This window comes from Eptesicus fuscus, chromosome 19 (assembly GCF_027574615.1).
Source record: "Eptesicus fuscus isolate TK198812 chromosome 19, DD_ASM_mEF_20220401, whole genome shotgun sequence".
Lineage (NCBI taxonomy): Eukaryota > Metazoa > Chordata > Mammalia > Chiroptera > Vespertilionidae > Eptesicus > Eptesicus fuscus.
Window position 1 is genome coordinate 34,060,594 of NC_072491.1, and position 25,974 is coordinate 34,086,567.

The 25,974-nt window shown below is 41.7% G+C and overlaps 1 protein-coding gene across 4 annotated transcripts; it reads right to left on the minus strand.

Moving 5' to 3' along the window:
• Positions 1-5,558: 5,558 nt before the first annotated feature.
• TTPA (alpha tocopherol transfer protein) lies at positions 5,559-25,077 on the minus strand. Of its 4 annotated transcripts, XM_008143305.3 has the most exons (5): positions 24,868-25,077; positions 16,516-16,669; positions 11,606-11,799; positions 9,629-9,739; positions 5,559-5,732 (listed from the first exon to the last, which is right to left on the minus strand). In XM_008143305.3, exons 1-5 carry the CDS (start codon positions 25,069-25,071, stop codon positions 5,559-5,561), a joined length of 837 nt encoding a protein of 278 aa, XP_008141527.1. In that variant the 5' UTR covers positions 25,072-25,077. The 4 variants fall into 4 exon arrangements, with proteins under 4 accessions (XP_008141527.1, XP_054564466.1, XP_054564468.1 ...); XM_054708491.1 differs by lacking the exons at positions 11,606-11,799; positions 16,516-16,669 and having other exon boundaries at positions 24,868-25,071; XM_054708492.1 differs by lacking the exons at positions 9,629-9,739; positions 11,606-11,799 and having other exon boundaries at positions 5,659-5,732; positions 24,868-25,071.
• Between the last annotated feature and the right edge of the window lie 897 nt (positions 25,078-25,974).

A 25,974-nucleotide genomic window follows, 5' to 3' on the forward strand; every position in this document is an offset into this window, starting at 1 on the left:
AGCTGAGCTATACTTCAAGTATGAGGGCTATACTGTTCTCACCTGCTCTTCCTGGGAAACCAACTAGAAAATTAACTTCCTCTAAACAAAAGATGATGGGGAAATTTTACCAAAATAACTGGTGGTGAGCATTTAATATATTTAATGGTAGAGCTAAGACTAAAATAAGGATAGGGACATGGGTCAAAGAATAAATGTAAGCATATGTTCCGCCAAGTAGAAAGAATGCAAGTTTAAAAATGAGAGAAAAATGGAGACAGTACAAGAAAAAATAAAAGATCATTGACTGCATATAGGTACTAGGTGAGAGTCAAAAGGTGCTGTTTAAAATCTGAACAACCAGTTGTTTAAGAAAAGAAGAACAGCCCTGGCCAGTGTGGCTCAGTTGGCTGGGCGTCGTCCTATGCACCGAAGGGTTGCCAGTTCAATTCTGGGTCAGGGCACATGCCCCAGGGACGGGAGGGCAGCGTGTGGGAGGCAGCCAATTGATGCTTTGCTGTCACATAGGTGAGTCTCTCCCTCTCCCTTTCTGTCTCTCTAGAAATAAATAAAATATTTTTTTAAAGTTACTTCGAGGTTTTGCTGGGTAGTCTGCAAGTTAGCCCTCTTTCCATTTCTACAGGAAAGCTTTACTAGAAGTCTACATTATTTATCAATGTTTTATTGTGTGTATATGTGTGTTGTGCGTGTGCTAGATGCAGTAACTGGGTGAAGGCAGAGTCAGTTAAAGGAGGTCCAGTCACATCTTGGTGTCTACAAAACATTCCTGTGGCAAGGGGCTAAATAAAGCTGAGGTTAAATGGTAGCTCACAATCTTTTCCAGAAATCCTCGGTAGCTCACAATCTTTCCAGACAGACCACCTGCCTAACAGCCAATATTTGTATGGCTTCTGTCAAAGGCAAAAACTGGACAAGTAGAAAGGTTGATGTTGCAATATGGAGAGCACCCCAGATCTGAGTATCAGAGTTTCTCAGGAGGGTGGTTTTGCCTCAGACTCTTGTGGAAAGAAATTAACATGTGGTATATTGGAGACTTACAGTAAGGGCTGTTTTGCAAGCAGGAGATGTCTCAATCAGATATCTGAGCAGGAAATGTGTTTTCTCTGTAGTTAGCAAGTTTCCGGAGGAACAAGAATTCTAATCTTAGCTAATCAATCATGACACACAGTTCTAGTCAATAATGAGATAGAGGGGGAAATTGGAGGGTCCGCACCTGGCTTTGTCAGCAGGTTTGGGCACAAGAGAAGGGCCTGTGTTCGTTGGCCTTGTCAAACAAACATAGTTTGTCTTAGAACTGTCTTTGGAATTAGAATAATTTCTGTGGAATTTTGGTCAAGGTTCCCTGAAAGAGTTCACAAAGTCAGCATTTCTTGTGGATGCTGGTTGATGCTGTTCTTCTTCTTTATTAAAATTGTACTTACTGATTTTATAGAGAGAGAGGAAGGGGCAGAGAAAGAGAGAGAAACATCAATCAGTTGTTTCACCCATCCATGCTTTCATCGGCTGCTTCCTGCATGTGCCCGGACCGGAGGTTGAACCCAAAACCTTGGTGTATTGGGACGATGCTCTAGCCAACTGAGCTACCCGCCAGAGCTTGTTGATGCTGTTCTTGGAGAAAAAGCTGGAGCATCTATTGTGCTGTGTCGGTGGTCTGGAGGTGAGAAGGGTTCTGGAGACAAGGCATTTAATCTGGGGGATACAAGCAGAAAAAAAAATGATTTTTAGAGGTTGTAATAAGGAATAAAACCTGAACTTGAGGCCAGACAGTAACCAATCTAGTAGAATCCAGTAGATTAGTACGGAAAGATCCTTCAGTGATGGGGTCAGAACTACAGTGGCAACAGATGAATTTCTTTGTTAGCAACTTGATTGTTCTTGTTTGCACTAGTATGTAGAGTTCAGAGACGTTTGGGGGAACAACTATGCAGCAGTTGCTTCCAAACATAACACATGTTCCCCCTCTGGGATCCAAGATCAGTCAGTTTGGGAGCACTTTGTGTTGAGTCTTTTTAAGTTCTTGGGTGAGAAAACTGATATTCTTTATTACACGGTTTACAGTAATTTTTATCTCCTGGAAGATGTGAGAGTTTCAAATCATATTGAGTAGCCCATACTGCATGTGCTCCAGACAAAAAGGTGGCTCAGATGTGATCAGATGTAGCAGTCACGTCCTTGAGATCTCCCACCAAGCTCTCCGCTTCCCTTTTAGGGAGCCATCCGAGCCACTGAGAGGAAGAATGCAGTAACATTTGAGTGGTGGCCTCTACATTTTCAGTCCACGGCTACTAGTGGACTGTCAAGACCAGTGATAGGGCTTGTCCAGCATGGCTCAGTGGTTGAGTGTCAACCTAGGAACCAGGAGGTCAAGGTTTGATTCCCAGTCAGGGCACATGCCTAAGTTGAGGGGTCAATCCCCAGTGTGGGGCATGCAGGAGGCAGCCTATCAATGATTCTCTCATCATTGATATTTCTCTCTCTCCCTCTCCCTTCCTCTCTGAAATCAATATATATATATATATATATATATATATATATATATACACACATATATATGTATATATATATGCATATATATGTATATGTATGTGTGTGTGTGTGTGTATATATATATATATATATACACACACACACACATATATATTTTATTTTTTTTTAAAAGACCTGCTAGGTATTGAAGAGGTCGGAGAGGAATTTAAGTAGTTTTAGGAGCTGGTTGGGCTATATACTGGTAAGGACTGACAAGACGCCTAGGTTAACATGAGTCTGTCCAGTATGCTAGGAGCTATCAATAGGTTCTGCTTTCACAAATGAAAGACACAGTTGTCATTTGAGGCAACTAAGGATAATGGATAATTCTTCACCATAAGGTTAACCTTCCTACCATATAGAAGCTAAGAAAAGGGTATGGCTGTAAGGGGTATATTAGGACTTTACCATACGTAAAACTTTAGTGACCTATCAACCAGGAGGTCATGGTTCGATTCCCAGTCAGGGCACATGCTGGGGTTGCAGGCTCAATCCCCAATGGGGGTCGTGCAGGAAGCAGCCAATCAATGATTCTCATCATTGGTGCTTCTATCTCTCTCTCCTTCTCCCTTCCTCTGTGAAATCAATCAAAATTTTTAAAAATCATAATCTAGGCCAGTGGTCGGCAAACCGCGGCTCACGAGCCACACGCGGCTCTTTGGCCCCTTGAGTGTTCTAACGCCACTTCTTCAAAATAGACTCGCCCAGGCCGAAAACAGACTTCTGCGCCTGGGCCACGAAGTTTCAATCTCACTGTACGTGCGCGCCCGCACGTGGTATTTTGTGGAAGAGCCACACTCATTGTTTCAAAATCAAATTATCTCATTTAGTGGCACACTCTGGCTCTTTTCACGCAGGGGCTTTAACTTAGTAAACATGGCTTAGTTTTATAAAATTAGTTGTGGTCCCTTTAAGCACAGCAAAAGGCATTAGCAGAAAGTGGTGTTGAATTAAGCAGTTGGAGAAACTGGCCATGAAAATTTATGAAGAAAAAACTGGCATTTGTGTAATGGACAACTAGATGTGATAAGGTTCTCTTAAACTCTTCTTTCAGAAAAGGCAGGTTTTGAAAAAAGAATGCAAAAAGAAACAGCTATAGTTTATGTGAAAGATCTTTATTTTCTTTTGAACAATAATAAAACAAATTATTGTGCAGTTCAGTAACACCATAATCATGTGTTAGAAATCATCTTTAAAAGGCACTTCTGGTTCAATTACAGTTAAGTAATATAGACAATTTGATAGCTGCTTATCTTGCCACCTTATAAAATTGCCTGCTAATTTCACATTGTTCATCTAATGTTCTTCAGTGAATTGCTGCATTTTATACAAATGTCAAAGTCCCATAATGAAATGTCCTCTTATTTGTTGTTAATAACATCACTAATGAATCACACTTAAAAAACATTTTTAAATGTCATCCATTATTCATGTGCTCACATAATCACTCCACAAAGCCAGGTGGAAGTGTTTTAAGTACCCAAGGGTAAATGAAAAGAAACTTCGTTATGTAAACCTCTCTCTAGGAATAAAAGTTGGGTAAACCAGAGCTTATTGTTGTTGTTTACTCCTTTTAAATGGTTTTATTGTTATTTTTTAATTATACAATTTTAAATTGTATAATTAGCAAAGAAGACTAACTTTTTTTCACAGAACAGGCACCATCTAATTTTTTTAATAAAAATTACCATGTAAAATTAGCCTCCCAATGCTAAACCAAAATAAAACACGTTCTCTAAAGAACATTCACAATTATTCTCAATTTTATCATAGATATATGTACAAAGAATCATAAGTATCAGCTCACCTGATTAGAATAATTTTCTTATAAAGAAAAACACCCTTTACATACCCTTTCACAGAGCTACCATTGGATGATTTATGTTGAAACCCAACCAAGCTGAACAAATGTCTACCAACTTCTGCACACTGTGTTCTTTAATTTTCCAGTTTAAAATAAAACTTAAAAATTACAAAACACTATAAACACTGTCATCAATTGTAAGCCATACCTTTATATGGTTCTCAATAAATGAAATATTCTTTATCATAAGCTACAGTACAAACAGCACATTTTAATTACTGTTTTGTTTTTTTTTAAGTAAATGTGAATCATAGAATTTGGCTAGGATATTCTGATATAATAATAAAACTCATATTATTTAATGAAAAATCTGAAAAGTTACTGATATATTTGACAGTGATTTTTAAAATGTAAACATACCCTTTTCCTTTTGTAATTGTGTTATTGTTCCATCCAAAACAGAGTTTATGTATACAACAGCTAATTATTATATCTCTAAATATCTACGCAATCATGATGAGAATAACCAAAAGCAGAAGTCAAAAATCACATTCTTGATTTGTTTGACAATGCAGACACAGTATTAAGAAGCCATTAACTCTGCTTGAAATATTTCCAAAATTATATCAACATGAGTCATTTCAGAGAGGCCTATAGATGCTACATACAATAATTTAAGACATCTAGACTCTCCCATCAACAGCTTCTATTGTGCAAATATGCTAAAATAGAATTTCCCTGAGATGAACTATCTTGCTGGCCCACAGAAAAGTAAATATAGTAAAACTACATTCAGATTTTAATCTGAATTATAGTCTAATCTGACACCCACTCAAAACAGCTACTAATAAATTTTTACCATCAGTTGATTTGTGCTAATAGTTTTTTTCAGTGGCTATTTATACATTTGTTTGTAAACCAATGTACTCAGAGAACTTGTTTAAAGGCACACATGAATAGCTACTTTAGAGATAACTTTCAAGTGTAAAAATCAGGAAATATCTTCTATGCATTTAAGTATATTAACATTTAGTTACTCCCAAGGTAAAGAAAATGCATTTAAAAAATAGTTTCCTATATACCCATGATGCTCATGTCAGAAGAGTTTTACAAAAGATCAATCAGAGCACTAATTAAACAGATTTTTTTTTGTTCATGTAATGAGGTAGGAGGATCTCACTCATTTGTATTTTTAATTAGCAAGGCATTCACATTAAACAAGTTCTTCTCATTGAATGGTCTGTGAAATACTGCTGAGATAATTTTCAGACTTCATTACAAAATCTGTCCACTCTTGACAAACATCCTCCATGGAGAATCCTTCGCCACTATATTCCAGAGGAAGAATGTCTGGGAAATGCTGAAGTAAGCTTTGTTTGAAATTGGTCCCATGCATATGAATCTGAAATAGCCAAAATGTTTTAGGTTTGTCTTCTGCCTCTTGATACATTAGATGAACTTCCAGTGGAAAACCAACATCATAAAAGAAGGTACTCTAATAACTTCCAAGATAGAAGAGCATGTATTGATACTACATCCTTTACTACTCTACTTATGAATCTAAGAATTTTACTTGTTTAGATTATGCTGCTTATGAATCTGATCTTACTATCTTCTTATATTTGCACTAGAGGCCTGGTGCACGAAATTCATGCATGGAGGGGGGTTGTCCCTCAGCCCAGCCTGTACCCTCTCCAATATGGGACCCCTCAAGGGATGTCTAACTGCCCGTTTAGGCCCGGGATCGGGCCTAAACGGGCAGTCGGACATCCCTCTCACAATCCAGGACTGCTGGCTCCCAACTGCTTGCCTGCCTGCCTTCCTGATTGCCCCTAACCGCTTCTGCCTGCCAGCCTGATCACCCCCTAACCACTCTGCTGCCAGCCTGTTTGCCCCCAACTTCCCTCCTCTGCCGGCCTGGTCACCCCTAACTGCCCTCTCCTGCAGGGTTGATCACCTCCAACTGCCCTCCCTTGCAGGCCTGGTCCTTCTCAACTGCCCTCCCTTGCAGGCTGGGTGCCTCCCAACTTCCCTCTCCTGCTGGCCATCTTGTGGTGGCCATCTTGTGTCCACATGGGGGCAAGATCTTTGACCACATGGGGGCAGCTATATTGTGTGTTGCAGTGATGATCAATCTGTATATTACTCTTTTATTAGATAGGATAGAGGCTTGGTACAGGGGTGGGGGCCAGCTGGTTTGCCCTGAAGGGTGTCCCTGATCAGGTGGGGGGGCCCCTTGGGGCGTGGGGTGGCCTGAGCAAGGGGCCTGTGGTGGTTTGCAGGCCTGCCACGCCCCCTGGCAACCCAAGTGGAGGCCCTGGTATCTGGAATTTATTTTCCTTCTACAATTGAAACTTTGTAACCTGGAGCGGAGCCAAGCCTGGGGCTCCCTCCAAGGGCCGGCAGCCATTTCTGTTGGGGTTATAATTGAAACTTTGTTGCCTTAAGTGGGTGGGCCTGGCCAGGGTGTGCGGAAAGCTTTGCTTCCCCTGTTGCCGGCGGCAACCCTGGCCTGCTCTCTCAAGCTCCATTCTGCCGCCATTTGTTTGAATTTGTTTACCTTCTATAATTGAAATTTTGTAGCTTGAGTGGAGGCTTAGGCCTGGTAAGGGCAGGCGGAAAGCTTGGCTTCCTCTGTTACCTAGGAAACCTTGCTCTCTGTGGCTGTAGCCCTCTTGGTTTGGGTTAATTTTCATGCTCACTCTGATTGGATTGTGGGTGTGGCTTGTGGGCGTGGCTTGTGAGTGTGTCGGAGGTATGGTCAATTTGCATATTTGTCTATTATTAGGTAGGATTCTTATAACTAGACAAGATTTATAAAAAAATTATCTTCCTCTTTCACAAATATACTTTTAAAACTCTAAATAAAAATATTTTATACATTCTATTCCTTCATGTACAAATGATTCTTAACAAAATATCAAATATCCTGGGACTATTCTGTAGATGGTAAAAATGTCCTATCAGGTGTTATCCTATATAATAAAAGCCTAATATGCAAATTGACCAAATGGCGGAACGACCTGTGGAACAACAGGTCATTATGATGCGCACTGCCCACCAGGGGGCAGACACTCAACGCAGGAGCTGCCACAAGCTCACAGGCCCCAGGCCAGCCAAGGCGGGTGCCAGCGGGAGTGGGGGATCCCACTGATAACCCTGCTGGTCACCCCACAGATCAGCCCTGATCACTGGCCAGGCCTAGGGACCCTACCCATGCATGAATTTTGTGCATCGGGCCTCTAGTTTCCTATAAAATAAAAGCATAAGATTAGGTACATGGGAAATAACTTATGTGATACATTTGATGGATATTCTTGGCTAGTACAAAATTAAGAGACAGTTATGATGGTTAAAAGCCTTAAAATTTCAAATATTTTATACTATAAAATTCAATAGTATAATGCCCAAGTTAAAGTAAAGATTTGGAACCTTGGATCAAAAGCATATAATGTTCATCTATACATGCAACAATCCTATATAATAAAAGGCTAATATGCAAATAGATCAAACAGTGGAACAACCAAACAACCGAACAACTGGTCACTATGACGTGTGCTGACCACCAGGGGGCATGTGTGGAACATGGTGGGCGTTGCCTGTGGTGGGATGGTGGAGGAGGTGAGTGGGGGTGCCAGACCAAGGCATAGCGCCAGTTGCTGTCATCAGGGTGAGCCTCTGGTGGTTACTGAAAAGTCTTTGCTCCTGTGCACCGCGGTCCTGCCTGGCACTCCCACCTGCTGCCGGTGATGGCCCCACTTGCACCCGCAGCTGGTGCCTGTCCCAATTGCTCCATGCTGTCAGTGGGTGCAAGCAGGGACAGCGCCATCAGCACGTGGAAGCTGCGGTGGCGGGAGCAGGGATGCTGGCAGACAGGGGGCTGGGGGCCGTGGTGGGGAGGGGCCCAGCAGGGGTGTGGAGGATGGGCTGAGACCTACCCCTGTGCCTACTGCAGCCTCACAGACTGAAGAGTCCCAGGTTCAGTTCTGGTCAGGGCACATGCCTGGGTTGTGGGCTTGATCCCTAGTAGGGGCGTGTAGGGGGCAGCCAATCAGTGATTCTCTCTCATCAATAATGTTTCAATCTCTCTCTCCCTCTCCCTTCCTCTCTGAAATCAATGAAAATATAATTTTTTTAAAAAGCTAGCATACCATAAACACTCTTCTGCATTTTGCTTATTTCACGTTACATCCTACAAATCTTGTTGTATTCCATTGTGTCGACGTCTCACAGTTCATTTAACCAGTCCCCTGATGATGAACACTTGGTGGTTTCCAATCATTTGCTGCAATTTTGTTTACATGTGTGGATAGGATAAATTGACAGAAGCACAAAGGCTGTAATTTTGATAACTATTATACACTGCCCTCTATAGGGAATATACCATATTGCACTCCCACCAGCAATGTGCAGGAGGCCCAGTTACCTCACAGACTCACTAACTTGATTTTCCAAAATTAAAAAGAAATATCCTACAGTAGAGGCCTGATGCATGAAGATTGGTGCAAGAAGGGACCTTCCTTCCCCTGGCTGCTGGCACCACCTTCGCTCTGGCCGGAGCTGCCTTTCCGCCTTTCCGCCTTTCCGCCTTTCCGCCTTTGCTCGGGGCCGGAGCCACCTTTCTGCCTTCCCATGCTGCCTAGAGGCCCGGAGTGGCTGGGGCAGTGCGAAACGCCTGCATCATCGCCATGGCGACGACGCAAGTGTCCTGCCCCTGGCTGCTCGGCGCCTATGTATGCAAATTAATCCACCATCTTCATTGGTTTAATTTGCATACTCACTCCTGATTGGCTGGTGGGCATCGCAAAGGTACAGTCAATTTGCATCTCTCTCTTTTATTAGTATAGATAATAAAAGTGTAATTTACTAAGTGTCCAACCAATCGATCGACCATTTGGTCGACCACTCAACCAGTTGCTATGATGCGCACTGGCCACCAGGGGGCAGACGCTCCAACCAGTAGGTTAGCTTGCTGCTGGGGTCTGGCCAATTGGGACTGGGGGAGAGGGCCGGACATGCCCTGGAGCTCTCCCGCAGTCCCTCCCCGGCCAACTGGCCCCCATCGTCCCCAATCAGGACTGGGTGAGTTGGCCCCAATCGGCCCCGATCGCCCACCGGCTGAGGGACCCCACCTGTGCATGAATTCGTGCACCAGGCCTCTAGTTAATTTATAAGAGTATTTGGCCTGTTAGATAAATATTAGCTTAATGATGGTGGGTGCTTAATAAAGCAGCTCTTAAATTAAAAAGGATTAGAACTTTTGGTAGAGAGGAATAGTGAAGAATATATTTCACTCACCCGTTCCTTAATTTTTTCAGTCAGGAATGGTTTAATCATGGAAAAGACAGCATGAAAAATTATTGGCTCATTTATCAAATGGATACCACGAACTTTTAATGGAAAGGAATCCTTTTGAAAAATAAAGAAAAAAATCTATTAATAATAAAGCATAAATAAATATATATTGCTATTGACAAGTCCCTTCCTTGAACACTTGGTATACTTATGACAGCACCTAATGTGCGTTTCATTTTTAAAATTACTTATTTCATCACCACAACACAGACTGCTTTACAGTTCATTGTCATTAGATTGAGAAAAGATCTTTGCCCTGACCGGTTTGGCTCAGTGTGGATAGAGTCGGCCTGTGGACCAAAGGGTCCAGGGTTTGATTCCGGTCAAGGGCATGTACCTTGGTTGCAGGCTCCTCCCCTGCCCAGGGCTCGTGCAGGAGGCAACCAATCGATGTGTTTCTCTCATATGGATGTTTCTCTCTGTCATTCCCTTTCTCTTCCACTCTCCCTAAAAATTAATGGAAAAATATCCTCGGGCAAGGATGAACAAAAAATAAAGAAAAGATCCTTAAAAAAGTATTTAGTTTGTAGCGTAAGCAAATAGAAATACCTGTATCTTTCATAAATAAGGCACAAAAAATTTCTCCCCCCATGACATATAAATGTTCTGTTAAGGAACCAGTGAGTGTCAATAATTAACCTTTTCCCCCAAATTTTTAGTGTGAGGATAAAATAAAACTTTCATTAGAGTTGAAAGAATAGTCTAATAAACACACATTGTAAAACTTTTGACCCAGGTATACGTCTTTAACATAAAACTAATTTGGCTTATTCAGAAGATTTCAAAAAGTTGAGCTGAAAGAAAAAAAATGTCATCAGTAGTTTCCCTACCCAAAGATGTATTGTTAGTATAGAGTCCTTTCCTGCCAAAGTCTTTTCATACAAAATTCTTTTTTTTTTCTTTCCATATGCAAAGCTTTTCCAGATGTGTTATCTATCTGGGTCTTTTCCATCTAGATTCTTTCTAATCCTAATTTTATTTTAAACAGAATTGCTAATATGCTCTCTAAATCATTTGTATCCTGTTTTGTCCCATGGATATGATACAATTTTTGTAAACATCATGGCTTTTAATATGTTGCAATAATCCATCAGATGGATGCACCATACTTTAAGTAACCATTTTCCTATTTCTGGACAAATAAGCTGTTTCTAATAGTATCCTATAAGAATCGATGCCACAGCACCCATCTTTATGTATAGGAGGCAGTGATGGTTGTAAGCACGGTTTTGAATTCAGCTGATCTGGACTGGAACCTTTGCTTCACTGCAGACAAAATGCATGTGCTTGGGCATTGCTGTCACCTCTCTGACATAGTTAATTAATTTGTAAAATGGGAAAAATAATAGTCATACGACATAGGCTTGTATGGACCCATTACATGGTAATTCACTTGAAACACTTAGCCTGGTACCTGGCACACAATACACTATTATTATTTATACAAGGTCTAGGCTATATTTAATATTATTCCTTGGCTCCGTTCCCCAAAGTAGGACTACAAGGTCAAAAATCATGGCCACTTAAAAAAGCTTTTGATTTCTAAAAGAACTATATCAGTTTATACCTACCAAAACTTTGGTGACATTTTGGTGTGCCATTGCTATAAATATTATTTTTTCGTTCAATTTTTTAATTTAGGAAGATAATTTTAATGACAGAAAGATAAGTGAACACATTATTGTTTAAATGTATAAATTCTGTGGTTACTAATCTTGAACATATTTTCACAATTTGTTGCAACATTCTTTCTTTTATGAATAACATTTCCTCTTAGTATTATTGAGTTCTATGTATCATTTCTAAAATTTGATTTGATTTTCTAATAAATGCTCTATCCCTTCTCTTTGTATCACATATAACTAAATTAAAATCTGTTGTTTGGAAGTATTATCCCAAGGAAAGAAACTAGACACTTACTGTAAGAACAGCAGCAATCTTCTTGGCCACAGATGGGGTGATTTGAAAAGCATGAGAAAAATGCCAGCCTTCCAGATCAAAGACAGCCTTGATTCCGTTCCGCTGGGTCTCCACCTCCTGTACAATAAGCTCGGATGTGATTAGACTTAAACGGAATACATCATAAACTGTAAACACTTTCGGGTCCCAGTGTGCTAAAAAAAAAAAAAATAGAAATAAAAAATAACATGTCTCAGTATTGCATAAAAAAAAACCAGAAAGCAAAGGGAAACTGATTCTTTTTAGACTTAATGGATCAATAAAAATAAAAACATGTACAAAGATCACGAAGTGAATAATAGAGCAAATGGGTGAAGAAAAACATGTGCCTGCTTCTCCCTAACACAGAACAGGTATTTATTTATTTATTTATTTATTTATTTATTTATTTATTTATTATCCCTGCATCCCCCCCAACTCATGCCCTCACCCCCCTGTTGTCTGTGTCCATATGCATGCATACCAGTCCTTTAGTTGATCTCTCCCCCTTACCCCCATCCTCCCCTATCTTCCCTCTGAGGTTCATCGATCAGACCGTCAGAACAGGTTTTTAAGAATATGGGACAAAAAATTAAAAAAAGCATAAATACAGCCCACCGGGTGTGGCTCAATGGTTGAGCGTTGACCTATGAACCAGGTCACTGTTAGATTCCTGGTCAGGGCACATGCCTGGGTTGCTGGCTCAGTCCCCAGTAGAGGGCGTGTACGAGGCAGCCGACCAATGATTCTCTTTCATCATTGATGTTTCTATCTCTCTACCCCTCTCCCTTCCTCTCTGAAATCAATAAAAATACATTTAAAAAAATAAAACAGATACACTCATGGCATTTATTTATTTAAAGAAGAAGAAATGCAGCAGGCTGGATTTGATAGCCGGATGAAACTACAGCCCAAAGCATGCAGGAAACAGCTGTAGCTAAAGATGAGAATGCCTCTTGGTGTGCTACAAGCTCAGAGGTATTGGAAATGGGAGAAGCACAGCCTGGATCATGAAGAGAAACTAGCGCTCTATAGTAACCAGAGAGGTTGCAATAGGAAATGCCTGAGGACTTAGACAGCCTGGCTGTTGTCTCTGACATCACTGAGTGACAACCAGCATGTAGCAAAGACAGGTCCTGACAGGCTAGACCAGTAATTTTGGGCTTTGGAAAACAGGGAAGCACCCACGTAGCTGCCCACACCCAGGAAAAACAGGAATACCTGCGCTAAGAAGAGGAGTCACTGACATTCTTCTCCTCTCTCCTCCCCTACCGTTCCTGGAGCAGGCCATGGCATGCAGAAAGGACAGTAATGGACAGGCTAGCAGGTAATCTTAAAAAATATATATGTACATAGAAACCCACACCTAAAACCTATATATTCATGTTGGCCAATGTCACCCCAATCAATTTAATGAATAAAAGTAAATTTAAAAATACACGTATATGCACCCACTATGTTGTAATAGCCACATTTCAAGTACTCAACAGCCACCTGTGACTAGTGGCTACTGTAGAACAATTTCATCATCATAGAAAATTATATTGGATAGTTATGGACTTTAATCTCCTTTAAGGCAAAATAAAAACGTCCCTTACATTTTTAATTCCTTCTCTGACATGCATCTAACATTTATTGAGTGACTATTAGGTACCAGGTAATGTTTTAATTATGTTTTATATACATTACAAGATTCAGTGGTCACACTAATCCTATGCCCATTTGACAGATGAGAAAACAGAGTTGCAGCTACACAGCTCTCCATGTAGCTAGAACACAGCAGAGCTAAGATTCCAGCCAGGCAATGTATTCCCAAGAACCTGCATTCCTAAGAATTAAGCCAGAGTCAAAACTTAATATTCAAAATTAAATTTTATTTTTGCTGCTTTAGTATGTAGTAAGTCTCAAAAGGCTTAGGGTTACAGCCAACCCTTGAACAACATAGGGGCTAGGATATTGACCTCCCAGGTAGTAAAAAATCTGAGTATAACTTTTCACTCCCCCAAAACTTAACTACTAATAGCCTACTACTAACCTGAAGCTTTACCGATAACATAAACAGTCAATCAACACATATTTTGTATGTTACCTGTATTATATACTGTGTTCTTACAAAGTAATCTAGAGGAAAGAAAATGCTGCTAAGAAAATCATAAGGAAGAGAAAACACATTTACCGTACTGTACATACTTATTGAAATAAATCTGTGTTTAAGTGGCCCCACATAGATCAAATCCATGTTGTTTGCGGGTCAACTGTATATCTGCTGGCTTGGATGCTAATAATGGCAAAAACGTAGTCTTGGGGTGCCCTGCCAGACCGGGGAAAGGCTCTGTGCACTTTTCACTGCTTTTACTGCGTAGAGATGGTACCTAGGAAGATGGTTAAGCTAATGTTCTATCAAAGAGCTCTGAGACATATTTCCTTTTTTAGTTCTTCCCATTCATTCAATTAAAATTAGGAAATTTATAAATATGTAGTTTATCTTCATTTTCTTTTTTTAAAATTATCTTTATTGTTGAAAGTCTTACAGATGCCCCCCCTCTTTCCCCCAGTAGCCCCCTTCCCCTAGAACAACATGTTATTCAACATAACACACAGGACATATGCTGCACACCCTGCTCTGACCACCAGTAAACCTGCATGTCTTTCTTGATTTTAAAATTGCTTGGAGTTAAACAGTACACTTACAAATGAATATACTACAAGAGGCCCTCGCTAAGCAATAAAAGACTTGACTCAGTGCTGAGGTGTTTATGATTTAAGTAGCATATTTGCCTTTTCATTATTAAGGTGTCATTTCACTACTTAATTTGCCCCATTAGTGTATGAACTAACTAGAAAAACCTCCAGGCAGGCAGTGCAGAGCCAGGATACTTGCAGAACGAATCATCTGCAGTTTTAGGTTCTTGGAATCCCTGGGCAGGATTGCCAGATAAATTAAACATGGGTTTACTTGCCAGATAAAACATAGGTACTATGCTAAATCTGGCAACCCTACCCCAAGGAATTCAAAGAACTTCATTCAACATCCCATAACACCATGGGAGCAATTCCAGTGGTTCTCAACCTTTCTAATGCCGTGACCCTTTAATACAGTTCCTCATGTTGTGGTGACCCCCAACCATAAAATTATTTTCGTTGCTACTTCATAACTGTAATTTTGCTACTGTTATGAATCGTAATGTAAATATGTTTTTTTCCGATGGTCTTAGGCTCTACAGCAGCGGTTCTCAACCTGTGGGTCGCAACAGGTGGGTTGCGACAGGTTGAGAACCACTAGCAGGGTCGCCTAAGACCATCGGAAAACACAGATATTTACATTACGATTTATTAACAGTAGCAAAATTACAGTTATGAATTAGCAACGAAAATAATTTTATGGCTGGGGGTCACCACAACATGAGGGACTGTATTAAAGGTTCGCAGCATTAGAAAGGTTGAGAACCACTGATTTAGACAGAATTGTCTATTATTGTCTATAAACAGGTGTCCATTTTATAGACAATGAATTCATGACTAACCCAGGTATATATATCCAGAATCATTCTACTCAGTTTTCTGACGCCCTTTCAATAATTAAATGCTGGAACTTCTTGCAAGAAAGCAAACAGTTGAATTACAGGCAGCCATCTTATCTACAAATCTATACATATTTTAAAGTCCCCTAAAATATTTAAAGATGTAAACATTTCTGCAAGATTATCATTCATAAGATTCTGCTCATAAAATATTGGGCCATGCCCTGGCCAGTGTGGCTCAGCTGGTTGGAGCATCTTCCCTTATACCAAAAGGTCTCAGGTTCGATTCCAGTCAGGGCACATACCCAGGTTTCAGGTTTGATTCCCAGGCCAGATGCATATGAGAAGCCACTGACCAATGTTTGTCTCTCTTCCCTCTCCCTTCCTCTCTCTTTAAAATCAATAAAAAACAAACAAACAAATAAATAAACAAAAACACATAAAATGTTGGGCCATGACAGCAGGCTGCAGGTGGTATGTGTCCTTCTCCTTAAAGGCCATTTTTGATCCCATGCGGGTCTAAGGAAGGTGCAGAAGTTTTCAGTCACCAACCTACAAGAAATACTAGGAAGACCTAATGGCAAAAGGGGGAAGCAGTGAAAATCAGGAGGGATATGTAGAATCGTGTCTTCAGCACCTCTCGATTCCTGCTTTCCCACAGCATCTTTCTCCATCCAGGGCAATGAGTACCTTGCTCGGCAGCCTGAGCTCTGTCCAACTACTCATTCACTCACTCCAAAATATTTAATCAGCACCTACCATGTGCCCTGGGTCGGTGCTTGGTGTACATCAGTGACCAGAACATTATCATAGTTCAGAGCTCTTATTTGTATTTCCTGCTAAGTGTTTTTACAACACTTTCCCTTGATCTTTTTCATCTTCCCCTCTATTTCTCTTTTCTGTTTTCTTTTCCTCATATTTTATACATTTGACTGTGGGAAAATGGGAGTAGGATTTTCACTGGGTTTTGTTAATTTTCTCACAACTGCCAGTTTTCTTATACTCAGGGGACATCCTATTTAATAAAACCCTAAAATGCAAATCAATTGAACAGTGGAACGACCAGTCACTATGACGTGCACTCACCACTATTGGGCAGATGCTCAACACAGGAGCTTCCCCCTGGGAACTGAAGCCAGAAGCCAGGCAGGTGGACATCCCCCAAGGGGTCCCGGACTGCGAGGGGGTGCAGGCCGTGCTGAGGGACACCCCCCCCCCCCGAAGTGCACATGTTGTGCACTGGGCCTCTAGTCAAAATATAAAATACACCTAAGTTAAAACCTAAACACCTAAATGTTTAAACATGGACTCATTGAAGGCTCCTGTATGGCAGTGAAGAAAAAGCAAACAGTAGTGCTTTGTCTCACTTACCGATTCTGTAAATGAGAACTTTGCTGCCGGTGGGGTCTCTGTCTCTCAGGACTCCAATGTAGCCAGCCCTCAGAAGGCCAAGAATACTTCTGGGGTGGAGATCTGCACTTATTTCGGGACATTCTGCTCTCCACTTATAATAGTTTTTTAGTAACTGAAAAACAAAATAGAAATTGTCTACAGATAGTGCACATGGTAAACATTTTGTAAAACTGGCAGGAAAGCCTTGGCATTATGTATGGCCTTTGCCATCCATCATGTCAGGATTTTAATCTAGGGTATCCTTTTATTATATAAAATAAAAGTTTCCTTAATCAAGGATCTCAGGTGATAGGAGGTAATCACAAATTCAAAGTTGAGTAATTCTTATTTGTCTCCTGTGGTGGATAGTCCCCAAAGATAAATGCTCACCCTACCCCCTACCCCAACACACACACACACCCGTGCACACATGTCATCAAGATAAGGAATCCATTTGATTCCTTCCACTTAGACCTAGGCTGGCCTTACATCTTGTTTTGACTAATAGAATTTGGCAGAAGTGACACAGTGCTAGGTTTTAAGAAAACTAGGACTTCCTGTTTTGGTTTTCAGAATCCAGACACCATGTAAGATTATGAAATGCCAGTCCATGCAGAGAAGCCCTGGGGGACAAGAGGCCATGTAACTTAGATGGTCTGACCTCAGCCAAGGTCCCATCTGATGCAATGTGGAGCAGAGATGAGCAGCCCCACTCAGCCCTGCCCAAATAGGGGAATCACAAACAAATAATAGCTGTGCTTATGCCACTAAATTTTGGAGTGATTTGTTACTTGCCAATAGGTGACTAGCACATCCACCTTTGGTCTTTCTGAAGTAAAGAATGGAAATCAATCTAATGGATTAACTCCACAAATATGTTTGGAAGATGTTCCACACACTGTGTTAGGCACTTGAGTTAAAGCAGTGACCAGAGTAGATCCCTAATTTCACTAGAGGTGACATATTGGTGACAAGACTGGCGCACACAGGCCATGCTATGTCGTAAAAAGTTCAGTTCCCAGGCTGCCTCTTCAGAAAAACCTTGGTGTCACCACTTATTACCTACTAGAGGCCCGGTGCACGAAATTCGTGCTCGGGGATGTGTGTCCCTCAGCCCAGCCTGCATCCTCTCAATCTGGGACCTCTCAAGGGATGTCCGACTGCCCGTTTAGGCCCGATCCTAAACGGGCAATTGGACATCCCTCTCACAATCCAGGACTGCTAGTTCCAAATTGCTCGCCTGCCTGCCTTCCTGATTGCCCCTAACTGCTTCTGCTTGCCAGCCTGATCACCCCCTAACCATTCCCCTGACAGCCTGATTGATGCCTAACTGCTCCCCTGCTAGCCTGTTTGCCACTAACTGCCCTCCCCTGCAGGCCTGGTAACCCCTAACTGCCCTCCCCTGCAGGCTTGGTCCCCCCCAACTGCTCTCCCCGGCAGGCGTGGGTCCCCCCCAACTGCCCTTCCCTGCAGGCCTGGTCACCTCCAACTTCCCTCCTCTGCCGGCCTGGTCACCCCTAATTGCCCTCCCCTGCAGGCTTGATCACCCCCAACTGCCCTCTCTTGCAGGCCTGGTCCCTCCCAATTGCCCTCCCTTGCTGGCCATCTTGTGGCAGCCATCTTGTGTCCACATGGGGGCAGCCATCTTTGACCACATGGAGGCAGCCATCTTGTGTGTTGGAGTGATGGTCAATTTGCATATTACTCTTTTATTAGATAGGATGTGATCTTGAGTAATTACTTCTCAAGATCTGCTTTCTAGAGTTATATGTTTAGCATACATGGGCATAATGAATACCGTTTAGTATTGTCATAACAGGGAAGGTCATTTGGGTTAATTGGCTCATATAACTATTTAGTGCAGGTTTACATTAAAGGTAACTAGAATGTTTTGGTTTTTATTTTCTTTCCTACAAAAAAAAAAAGCTAAATCAATTATACAAAGTAATATCTATACCACTTCTCTACTTTCTACAAATAGAAAAACAAGAAAAATGGATTTTGTTAATAGTGGTATGCATTCAGAGAAACTATGGAATGGTATGCCTGGAGATTAGGCCTTGACAAAATATGGTTTGAAGGAATCCCATTTTCTTTTTCCAAAAGAACCACCAATAATGGTTACTCCACATTTACAAATAATAAAAACATTGCCAGTGTATTGTGGAGAATATTAAAATAAAATTGCACAGTTAAAACTTACTATAGTTACATTTTCTTCTTCATGATTTTCAGCAGTCTCGATTTTTCTAAAATTACAATATATTTGAATTTAAATATATCTATTAGAAATGTGGAACTAAAGTTCAGATGAAATGAAAGGACACATTTTATATTTGAGAGTCATTGGAATAAACATAACTGTAACTACAAAGTAGTAATTGTCTAGAGAAGAAACTACAAATATAAATTTTAAAAACCAAGTAAAGGGTAGAATTCTGACCCATGGGATATGCCAATGGCTGGGAATGGCTGGAAGAGGAAGAGAGAATCTGGTTGGATCATAGGAGAAACACCAATATGGTGCACAGGGGAGGGAAAAGCCATCTGTGTTGTTTCTCTCTCTCTCTCTCTCTCTCTCTCTCTCTCTCTCTCTCCCTCCCTCCGTTCCTCCCTCCCTCCCTATCTCCCTCTTTCTGATATTGTCACCCTATCATTTTCTCCTTCTGTCTTTCTCCTCTTTCATGTATATACTTAATAAACTTTTTTTAACTGCTTTATAAAAGAGGATGCTTCTAAGAGTTAAATGCAACAAAGAGGTAAGAAAGGGAAAAAGTCAGTAAATTTGCCAACCAAGAAATAATTGGTGACCTAAATAGCAGTTTCCAAAAGCAGAAGGAACAAAAGGCACATTGTAGATCCTCACATATTCATTCTAGTCTATAAGATGAATTCCTTTTCCTCCTCCATTGTGATTCCATTGAAAGAGATCTTCCAGGTAACAGAGGCAGGAACTTATGTTCAAGTAATCCTTATTTTACTCATTAATGGCCCCAAAGCCATTCATATAACTTTAATTACAGTGTATTGTTATACTTCTGCCATTTTATTATTAGTTATTTTTGTTAATCTCTTACTGTGCCTAATTTATAAATTACACTTTACCATTGTTATGTATGTATAGGAAGAATACTAGTATATACTGTACCTAGGGTTTGGTGCTATTCATGATTTTAGGCATCCGCTGGGGTCTTTGAAAGCGTCCCCCCAGCATAAGGGGGACGACTACACTGCATGAGTGAATCAGCTGGGTCCACGCACTTGAAGAAATGCTTTTTGTAAAGACACACATTTAACTCTCATGCCTTTGGCATGTAACTTTCACAAACTGAAATATTTAAACCTGGATCACCGGTTATTACTTTTCCACTGCGAAATAAATTCTAAGGTCCAGTTGACATAAAGAAATTATGTACATGTCGAAATACTACTGAGCAATTCTCAGACAAACCACCTAAAGTTCACAACAACAAAAAATTGGGTGCAAGTGAATATCTTGATGGGAAGGCACCTGTTTTGTACCACAATTAGGAATAAATACATATAAAAAGTTAGGGTTTGTCTTAACTATGCCTTATAATAGAGTACCTTCCTTCTTACATTTCCATGTACTTTCAAACAAAACAGCGACCATATTTGTGCAGCTTTCACAGTCTTTAATGGTATCATTTTGATCTCTCCTCACAACCAACCTGAGAGGTTTACCCAATTTTATGGGTAAAAAGACTTAAACTCAATCCCAGCCAGCCAGGTGGCTCAGGAGTATAGTTCCATACACTAAAAAGATTGCAGGTTCATTCCCAGTCAGGGCACATACCTAGGTTTCAGATTCCATCCCCAGTCTCAGGTTCCACCCCTGGTCAGGGGGTGGATGGGAGGCAACCAATCAGTTTCTCTCTCTCTCTCTCTCTCTCTCTCTCTCTCTCTCTCTCTCTCTCTCTCTCTCTCTCTCTCCTCTTCTCTCTCTCTCTCAAAAATGAATGAATGAATGAATGAATGAATAAGACTAAAGCTCAAAGAAGTTACAAATGTGTTTAAAGACATTAACTACAGGAGCAGAATGGAGATTGAAACTGACACGATATGATCAAGTCTGCAAAAGAAGCTACACGGAGTGGGAAATTAACAGGGGAGTCAATGGTACTTTGAAACCTTAAAAGCCTTTGGGAAAACCATAACAGTAACTACAGGATAAAAAACTTATCGCATGGGTCATAAAGATATGGAACTGGACTGTTCGCTTGTGAAAGAGAAATTCACAAGAATATGTAGAACAGACAGAGGTTAAGAGTTGGCTATTTTTATGTCCATTGTTTTAAACAGACAGGATAAGTGTAGTGTACTCGAGAACACAGGCTCCCCTGAGTATAACCCAACTTCAAACTCTTGCTCTACGATTTAATAACTGTGATTTCAGGTAAGTCACTTACCTCTTTACATCTCAGCTTCCTCTAAAATGAGAAAATAATGACATAATCATCGCAAACACTACCTATAAAGGACCTGGCACTCTAAAAGCAATTAAGATTCTAAAAACCCCATGAATTCATTATCACTTCAAATACAAAAACTAGAAAAATGAGGAATTTCATTACAACTGAGGGACTTAGTGAGCTTTCTTCATACAAAAACAAAACAAAACAAAAAAACTATAGGGCTTGTATATTATAAATAAGGAAGTTTGAGTTGAATTGACTGTCTTTGTAAAGGAAATAAATAGTTTCATGCTCTAAACTTTTCCCCTTCGTTTCCAGTTGGCAAAAAAAATAGGACAAAGAGTTCACAGACAGTAACTTGATGCCAGTTCAGTAGATTCAGACACAGTCTTGCTAGCAAATTCCTCAAGGACATGGTGCAATGAAAACAATTCAGGAACATAGAGATCATAGGAAAGTATGTAAAGGGGGTAAACTTTATTTTTTCTGTTTTGTTGTTTTTTTCTTCTTTCTTTATAAAATGTATTGGGGTGACATTGGTTAATAACATTAAATACGTTCCAAGTGTACAGTTCTATAATTGTACATCACCTTCACTGTGTGCTCACTACCGAAAGTCTAGTCTCCCTCTGTCACCGTATATTTGACCCCTTTACCCTCTTCGGTCTACCTACCCGCCCCCCCCCTCACACACACACACACACACACACACTCCTTCCCCTCTAGTAGCCACCCGTCTGCTGTCTATTATCTATAGACATTACTTTTAAAAAGAAAACAAAATGAAATCAACAAATCATACACTTTTTATGGTTAGTTACCTCTACAACATACATATGTTTAATGCCTCACTTAAACTGCACTCTCCCTAGGACCTGAGGCTGTGTCATTATATTTAGCATATGAATAAATATTAGTTTGTTACTCATGATGTTGGGACAGCTGGGTAGGCATCTCTCAAAATGAAAACAAAGCCGGATTCCTAGTTCATTCCTAACATCAAAGAAATCCTAGTAGAGCAACAACTCCAACATCAAAAAGAGAAGTCATAAATTACTAAAGAAAACTTTGGGGAAAAAGAAGAGCTTATAAAACCCAGGAGCAATCAGAGAACAATCACATTTGTTTCATACAAACGTAAAATTCTGCACAGAAAGAAAATAGCATTACCAAAGTCAGAAGACAAACAATGAATCGGGCCAGCGGCCTACTTACTTTAATACATAAAGATATTTTATGAATAAATTTATACTGTATGTATGTTATATTCTATGTAAACAAATGGAAGAAGATAAACAAGTGGCAAAACAAGCAGTTACTGAGAAAAGAATGTTAAAATGTTAAATATATGGAAGCTGATTGACCTCACTTGTAATTGAATACATGCCTATGACGATAATGAGAACCAGTTTCTCACCTAGCAGGCTGATACACAGACCATGGTGTTGGCCAATACCGCGTGGGAGATCATTGGCAGAGAAAAGCATCATTATGCAATAGGGAATTGACAAAATTAGTGCCAGCACTGTGGAGGGCCGTCGTTATATTTCTCAACACTGAAGATACACATCTCCCTTCACTGGGCAATTCCGCAGGTTGAACTTGTCCTATAAGGACACATTCCTATTTTTGCACAAAGACAAGTGTACAAAGACAGACTAGAATGTCCAGTGGTTGATGGGAGACACCCCACGGGCCTTGCTTACTGCATTTTTTTACTGCCAGGCAAATTGTAGGAGTTCAAACAATAATCATCGAATGGGGAATGAAGGGTGCGTATGGCAGCAGTGCCCTTGTCTGACGACAAGTCCACGCCCAACAACAGGGACTGCTCAATAAGTCAGCATAATATATTCACACAAGGAACAGCAAAAACCCACAAAGGAATAAGATAGATGACTCTGGCTGGCATGGCTCCGTTGGTTGAGCATTGTCCCATGCACCAAAAAGTTGCTGGTTCCATTCCTAGGCAGAGCACATGCCTGGGTTGTGGGCTCCACGCCCAGCAGAGGGCGTGCAGGAGGCAGCCTATCCATGTTTCTCTCACATCAATATTTCTCCCTTCCTCTCTCTCTAAAATCAATAAAAACATATTTATTTTTACAAAAGAATAAGATGTATGCATACATGCTGGAATATAATGATCTCTGAGAAATTAGGTTTTTCAAAAGGGCAAAATATAAAATATATCCATTTGCTTGTGTGAAGGTAGACTACCTGGAAAGAGAAACAAGACGCAGGTAACTGTCTCTGGGTAGGTGGCTTGGCAAACTAAGGATTGGGATGGGGAACGTTTTCCCTTTAGAAAGTTACTTTTAGAAACTTACTTTGTATTCTTTAGTATTTATGGATTCTTTTTACCACCAGTAAAATTAAATCTCTCAATTAAAAATTAGTTAAGCCGAGAAAGAAAAATACCACATGATCTCACTCATTTATGGATAATAAAGAACATTATAAACTTGAACAAAAAGATAGATACAGAGACAGTAAAGCATCAAACAGACTGTCAAATTACAGGGGGAAGGTTAGGGAGAGGTAGGGGAGATAAGAGATCAATCAAAGGACTTGTATGCATGCATATAAGCATAACCAATGGATGCAAAACTCTGGGGGGTGAGGGCATATGTGGGAGGGGGGTGGGGGGTGGCAATGGTAAGATATGTACACATATAATACCTTAATAAAAAAATTGGAAAAAAATAAAATAAAATAAAAATGAGTTAATAGCCGAAAACCCTCCTACAGAGACATGCTGGGATCCTGTACTCTTCTACTTCCCCTGCCTTTCAAGTCACGGCAGCATGGCATTGAGCAAGCCACTCTGAGAAAGGTCTAGATCAGGTCCATTTGCTGAGTGCTTACTCTTTGCCAGGCTCTGTGCTGGGCACCTCTCATTCTGTCAAACTGGTTCATGGTCAGTCACCGACAGGAGTCAGTGAGGGAGGCGTTCTCGCCGGTATTTAGGAGATGAAGATGCTGAGCCCAAAGTAACAGAACTAAAGGTCGCATCCCCTCCTTCTGACTCCTGTCTTCCCAACACACCCTATTCCAAACAACCAGCTGTAACACACCTGGAAACACAAAAGAACAGCCTCATCCCTCATTCTCTTTTATTTTATTTTTTATTTATTTCAGAGAGGAAGAGAGAGAGAGAGAAACATCAATGATGAGAATCATCTTTTAGCTGCCTCTTGTGTGTGCGCGCATACACACACACACACACACACACACACACACACACACACACACACACACACACTAGGGGTGGAACCCGCAACCCAGGCAATAGAACCAGGACCTCCTGGTTCATAGGTCCACGCTCAACCACTGACCCACCCCTCCCAGCTCATCCCTCATTCTTAAACTCAAATTATACTGGGCTGCTTTAGCGTCTTGACACTTACAGATTACTATTAATCATACACTTTCTCTCGAATTTGGCTGTAGACCTTCTGATTCTCCCCTCCACATGTGGAGTTACTTGCTAACCTGTAATAAAATCTAGGCTTCCTACCTCTCGGCTGTATTTTGTTTTATATCGCTAGCTTTCTGCCAGGGAAAAGGAAAGGCATTTCCCCCACACTTGATGTTCAGGAGACTCATCAAAGACAGAGTCCCCGTGTTTGGGGTCACATGGGCCATCCCCCGGGGAAGGGCTCCAGCTTTGTCCGGATTTTCCGTTTCCAAGACCCAGAGAAACCGAAGGGACCGGGGCTGGATTTCTCAGGACACCCGCAGCCACGGCGCCCGCGGCCCAGTGCGCCAGGGGCGCGCTCCCACCGAGGACCTGCTCCCAACTTGGGCTTTCGCGGGGGTCAGGGCAGCATCCCCCCCGGCCCCGGCGAACCAAGGCCTGCCCCCAGGCTAGGGCGCAGCGGGGAGGCACCCTTACCCGCCAGGCTTGGTCGAGGTCGAAGTCCCGGGCGCGCAGGAAGCGCAGCAGAAAGGGGTCGGGGAGCGGCGGCGGCGCGGGGAGAGCGTCCAGCGCCCGCGCCCGGCGCCGCAGCTCGGCCAGGCTGGGCTGCAGCAGCGGCGAGTGGTCGGGCAGCGCGCTCAGCTGCAGCCCCGTCGGCGGCCCCGGCCGCGCCTCTGCCATGCCCGCCTCCTCTGCTGCGGCCGGGGTGGCCCTGGCGACCGGGAAAAGCCGGGACTGAGCGCCACCCTCCGGCCCCTCCTCCGGTGGCCTCTGCCCAGCGCACGCCCACCCTCCCGCCCAGCGGCCCCGTGGCGGCCCCGCGCTGCCTCCCCAAAGGAAACCACGTGGTGTCCCCACAGGTGCTGATTATAGTAAATCGAACAGTCAGCCGAGGTAAGGCACTGGTGGTCAATGCCAACGGAAGATGTCAAAAAGTTGGTTTGGCCGAAACCGGTTTGGCTCAGTGGATAGAGCCTCGGCCTGCGGACTCAAGGGTCCCAGGTTCGATTCCGGTCAAGGGCATGTACCTTGGTTGCGGGCACATCCCCAGTAGGGAGTGTGCAAGAGGCAGCTGATCGATGTTTCTCTCTCGTCGATGTTTCTAACTCTCTATCCCTCTCTCTTCCTCTCTGTAAAAAATCAATAAAATATATTAAAAAAAAAAAAAGAAATGATTTATAAAAAAAAAAAAAAAAAAGTTGGTTTGCCTACATTCATTGGGATGTTTCAAACAAATCTGATAGGGAGCTTTATCTCCCTCCTCTCCCTTTCCCTTCCCCCTTAGCAACCATTTGATGCGCTGTGACTCACTACTGAGCCCTCCTGCCATTGAAGGCTCCAAGCTGACTCCCAGCCTCAAACTGTAAGGATGCCACCCTCACAGACCCACGTCTCCTCCCCTCCCTCCCAATCCAGGCAAGTCTTCTCAGCTCTTGTCCTTCACCCTGTTAGTTACTTACACAGGCAAGGGTGGGCAAAAATAGGCTTACAGTTGTGAGTACTTGAAACAGTTTATTCTTGTGTTATTATTTATGAATCATCGTGCTACTTATTTGTATTACAACCGTAAACCTACTTTTGCCT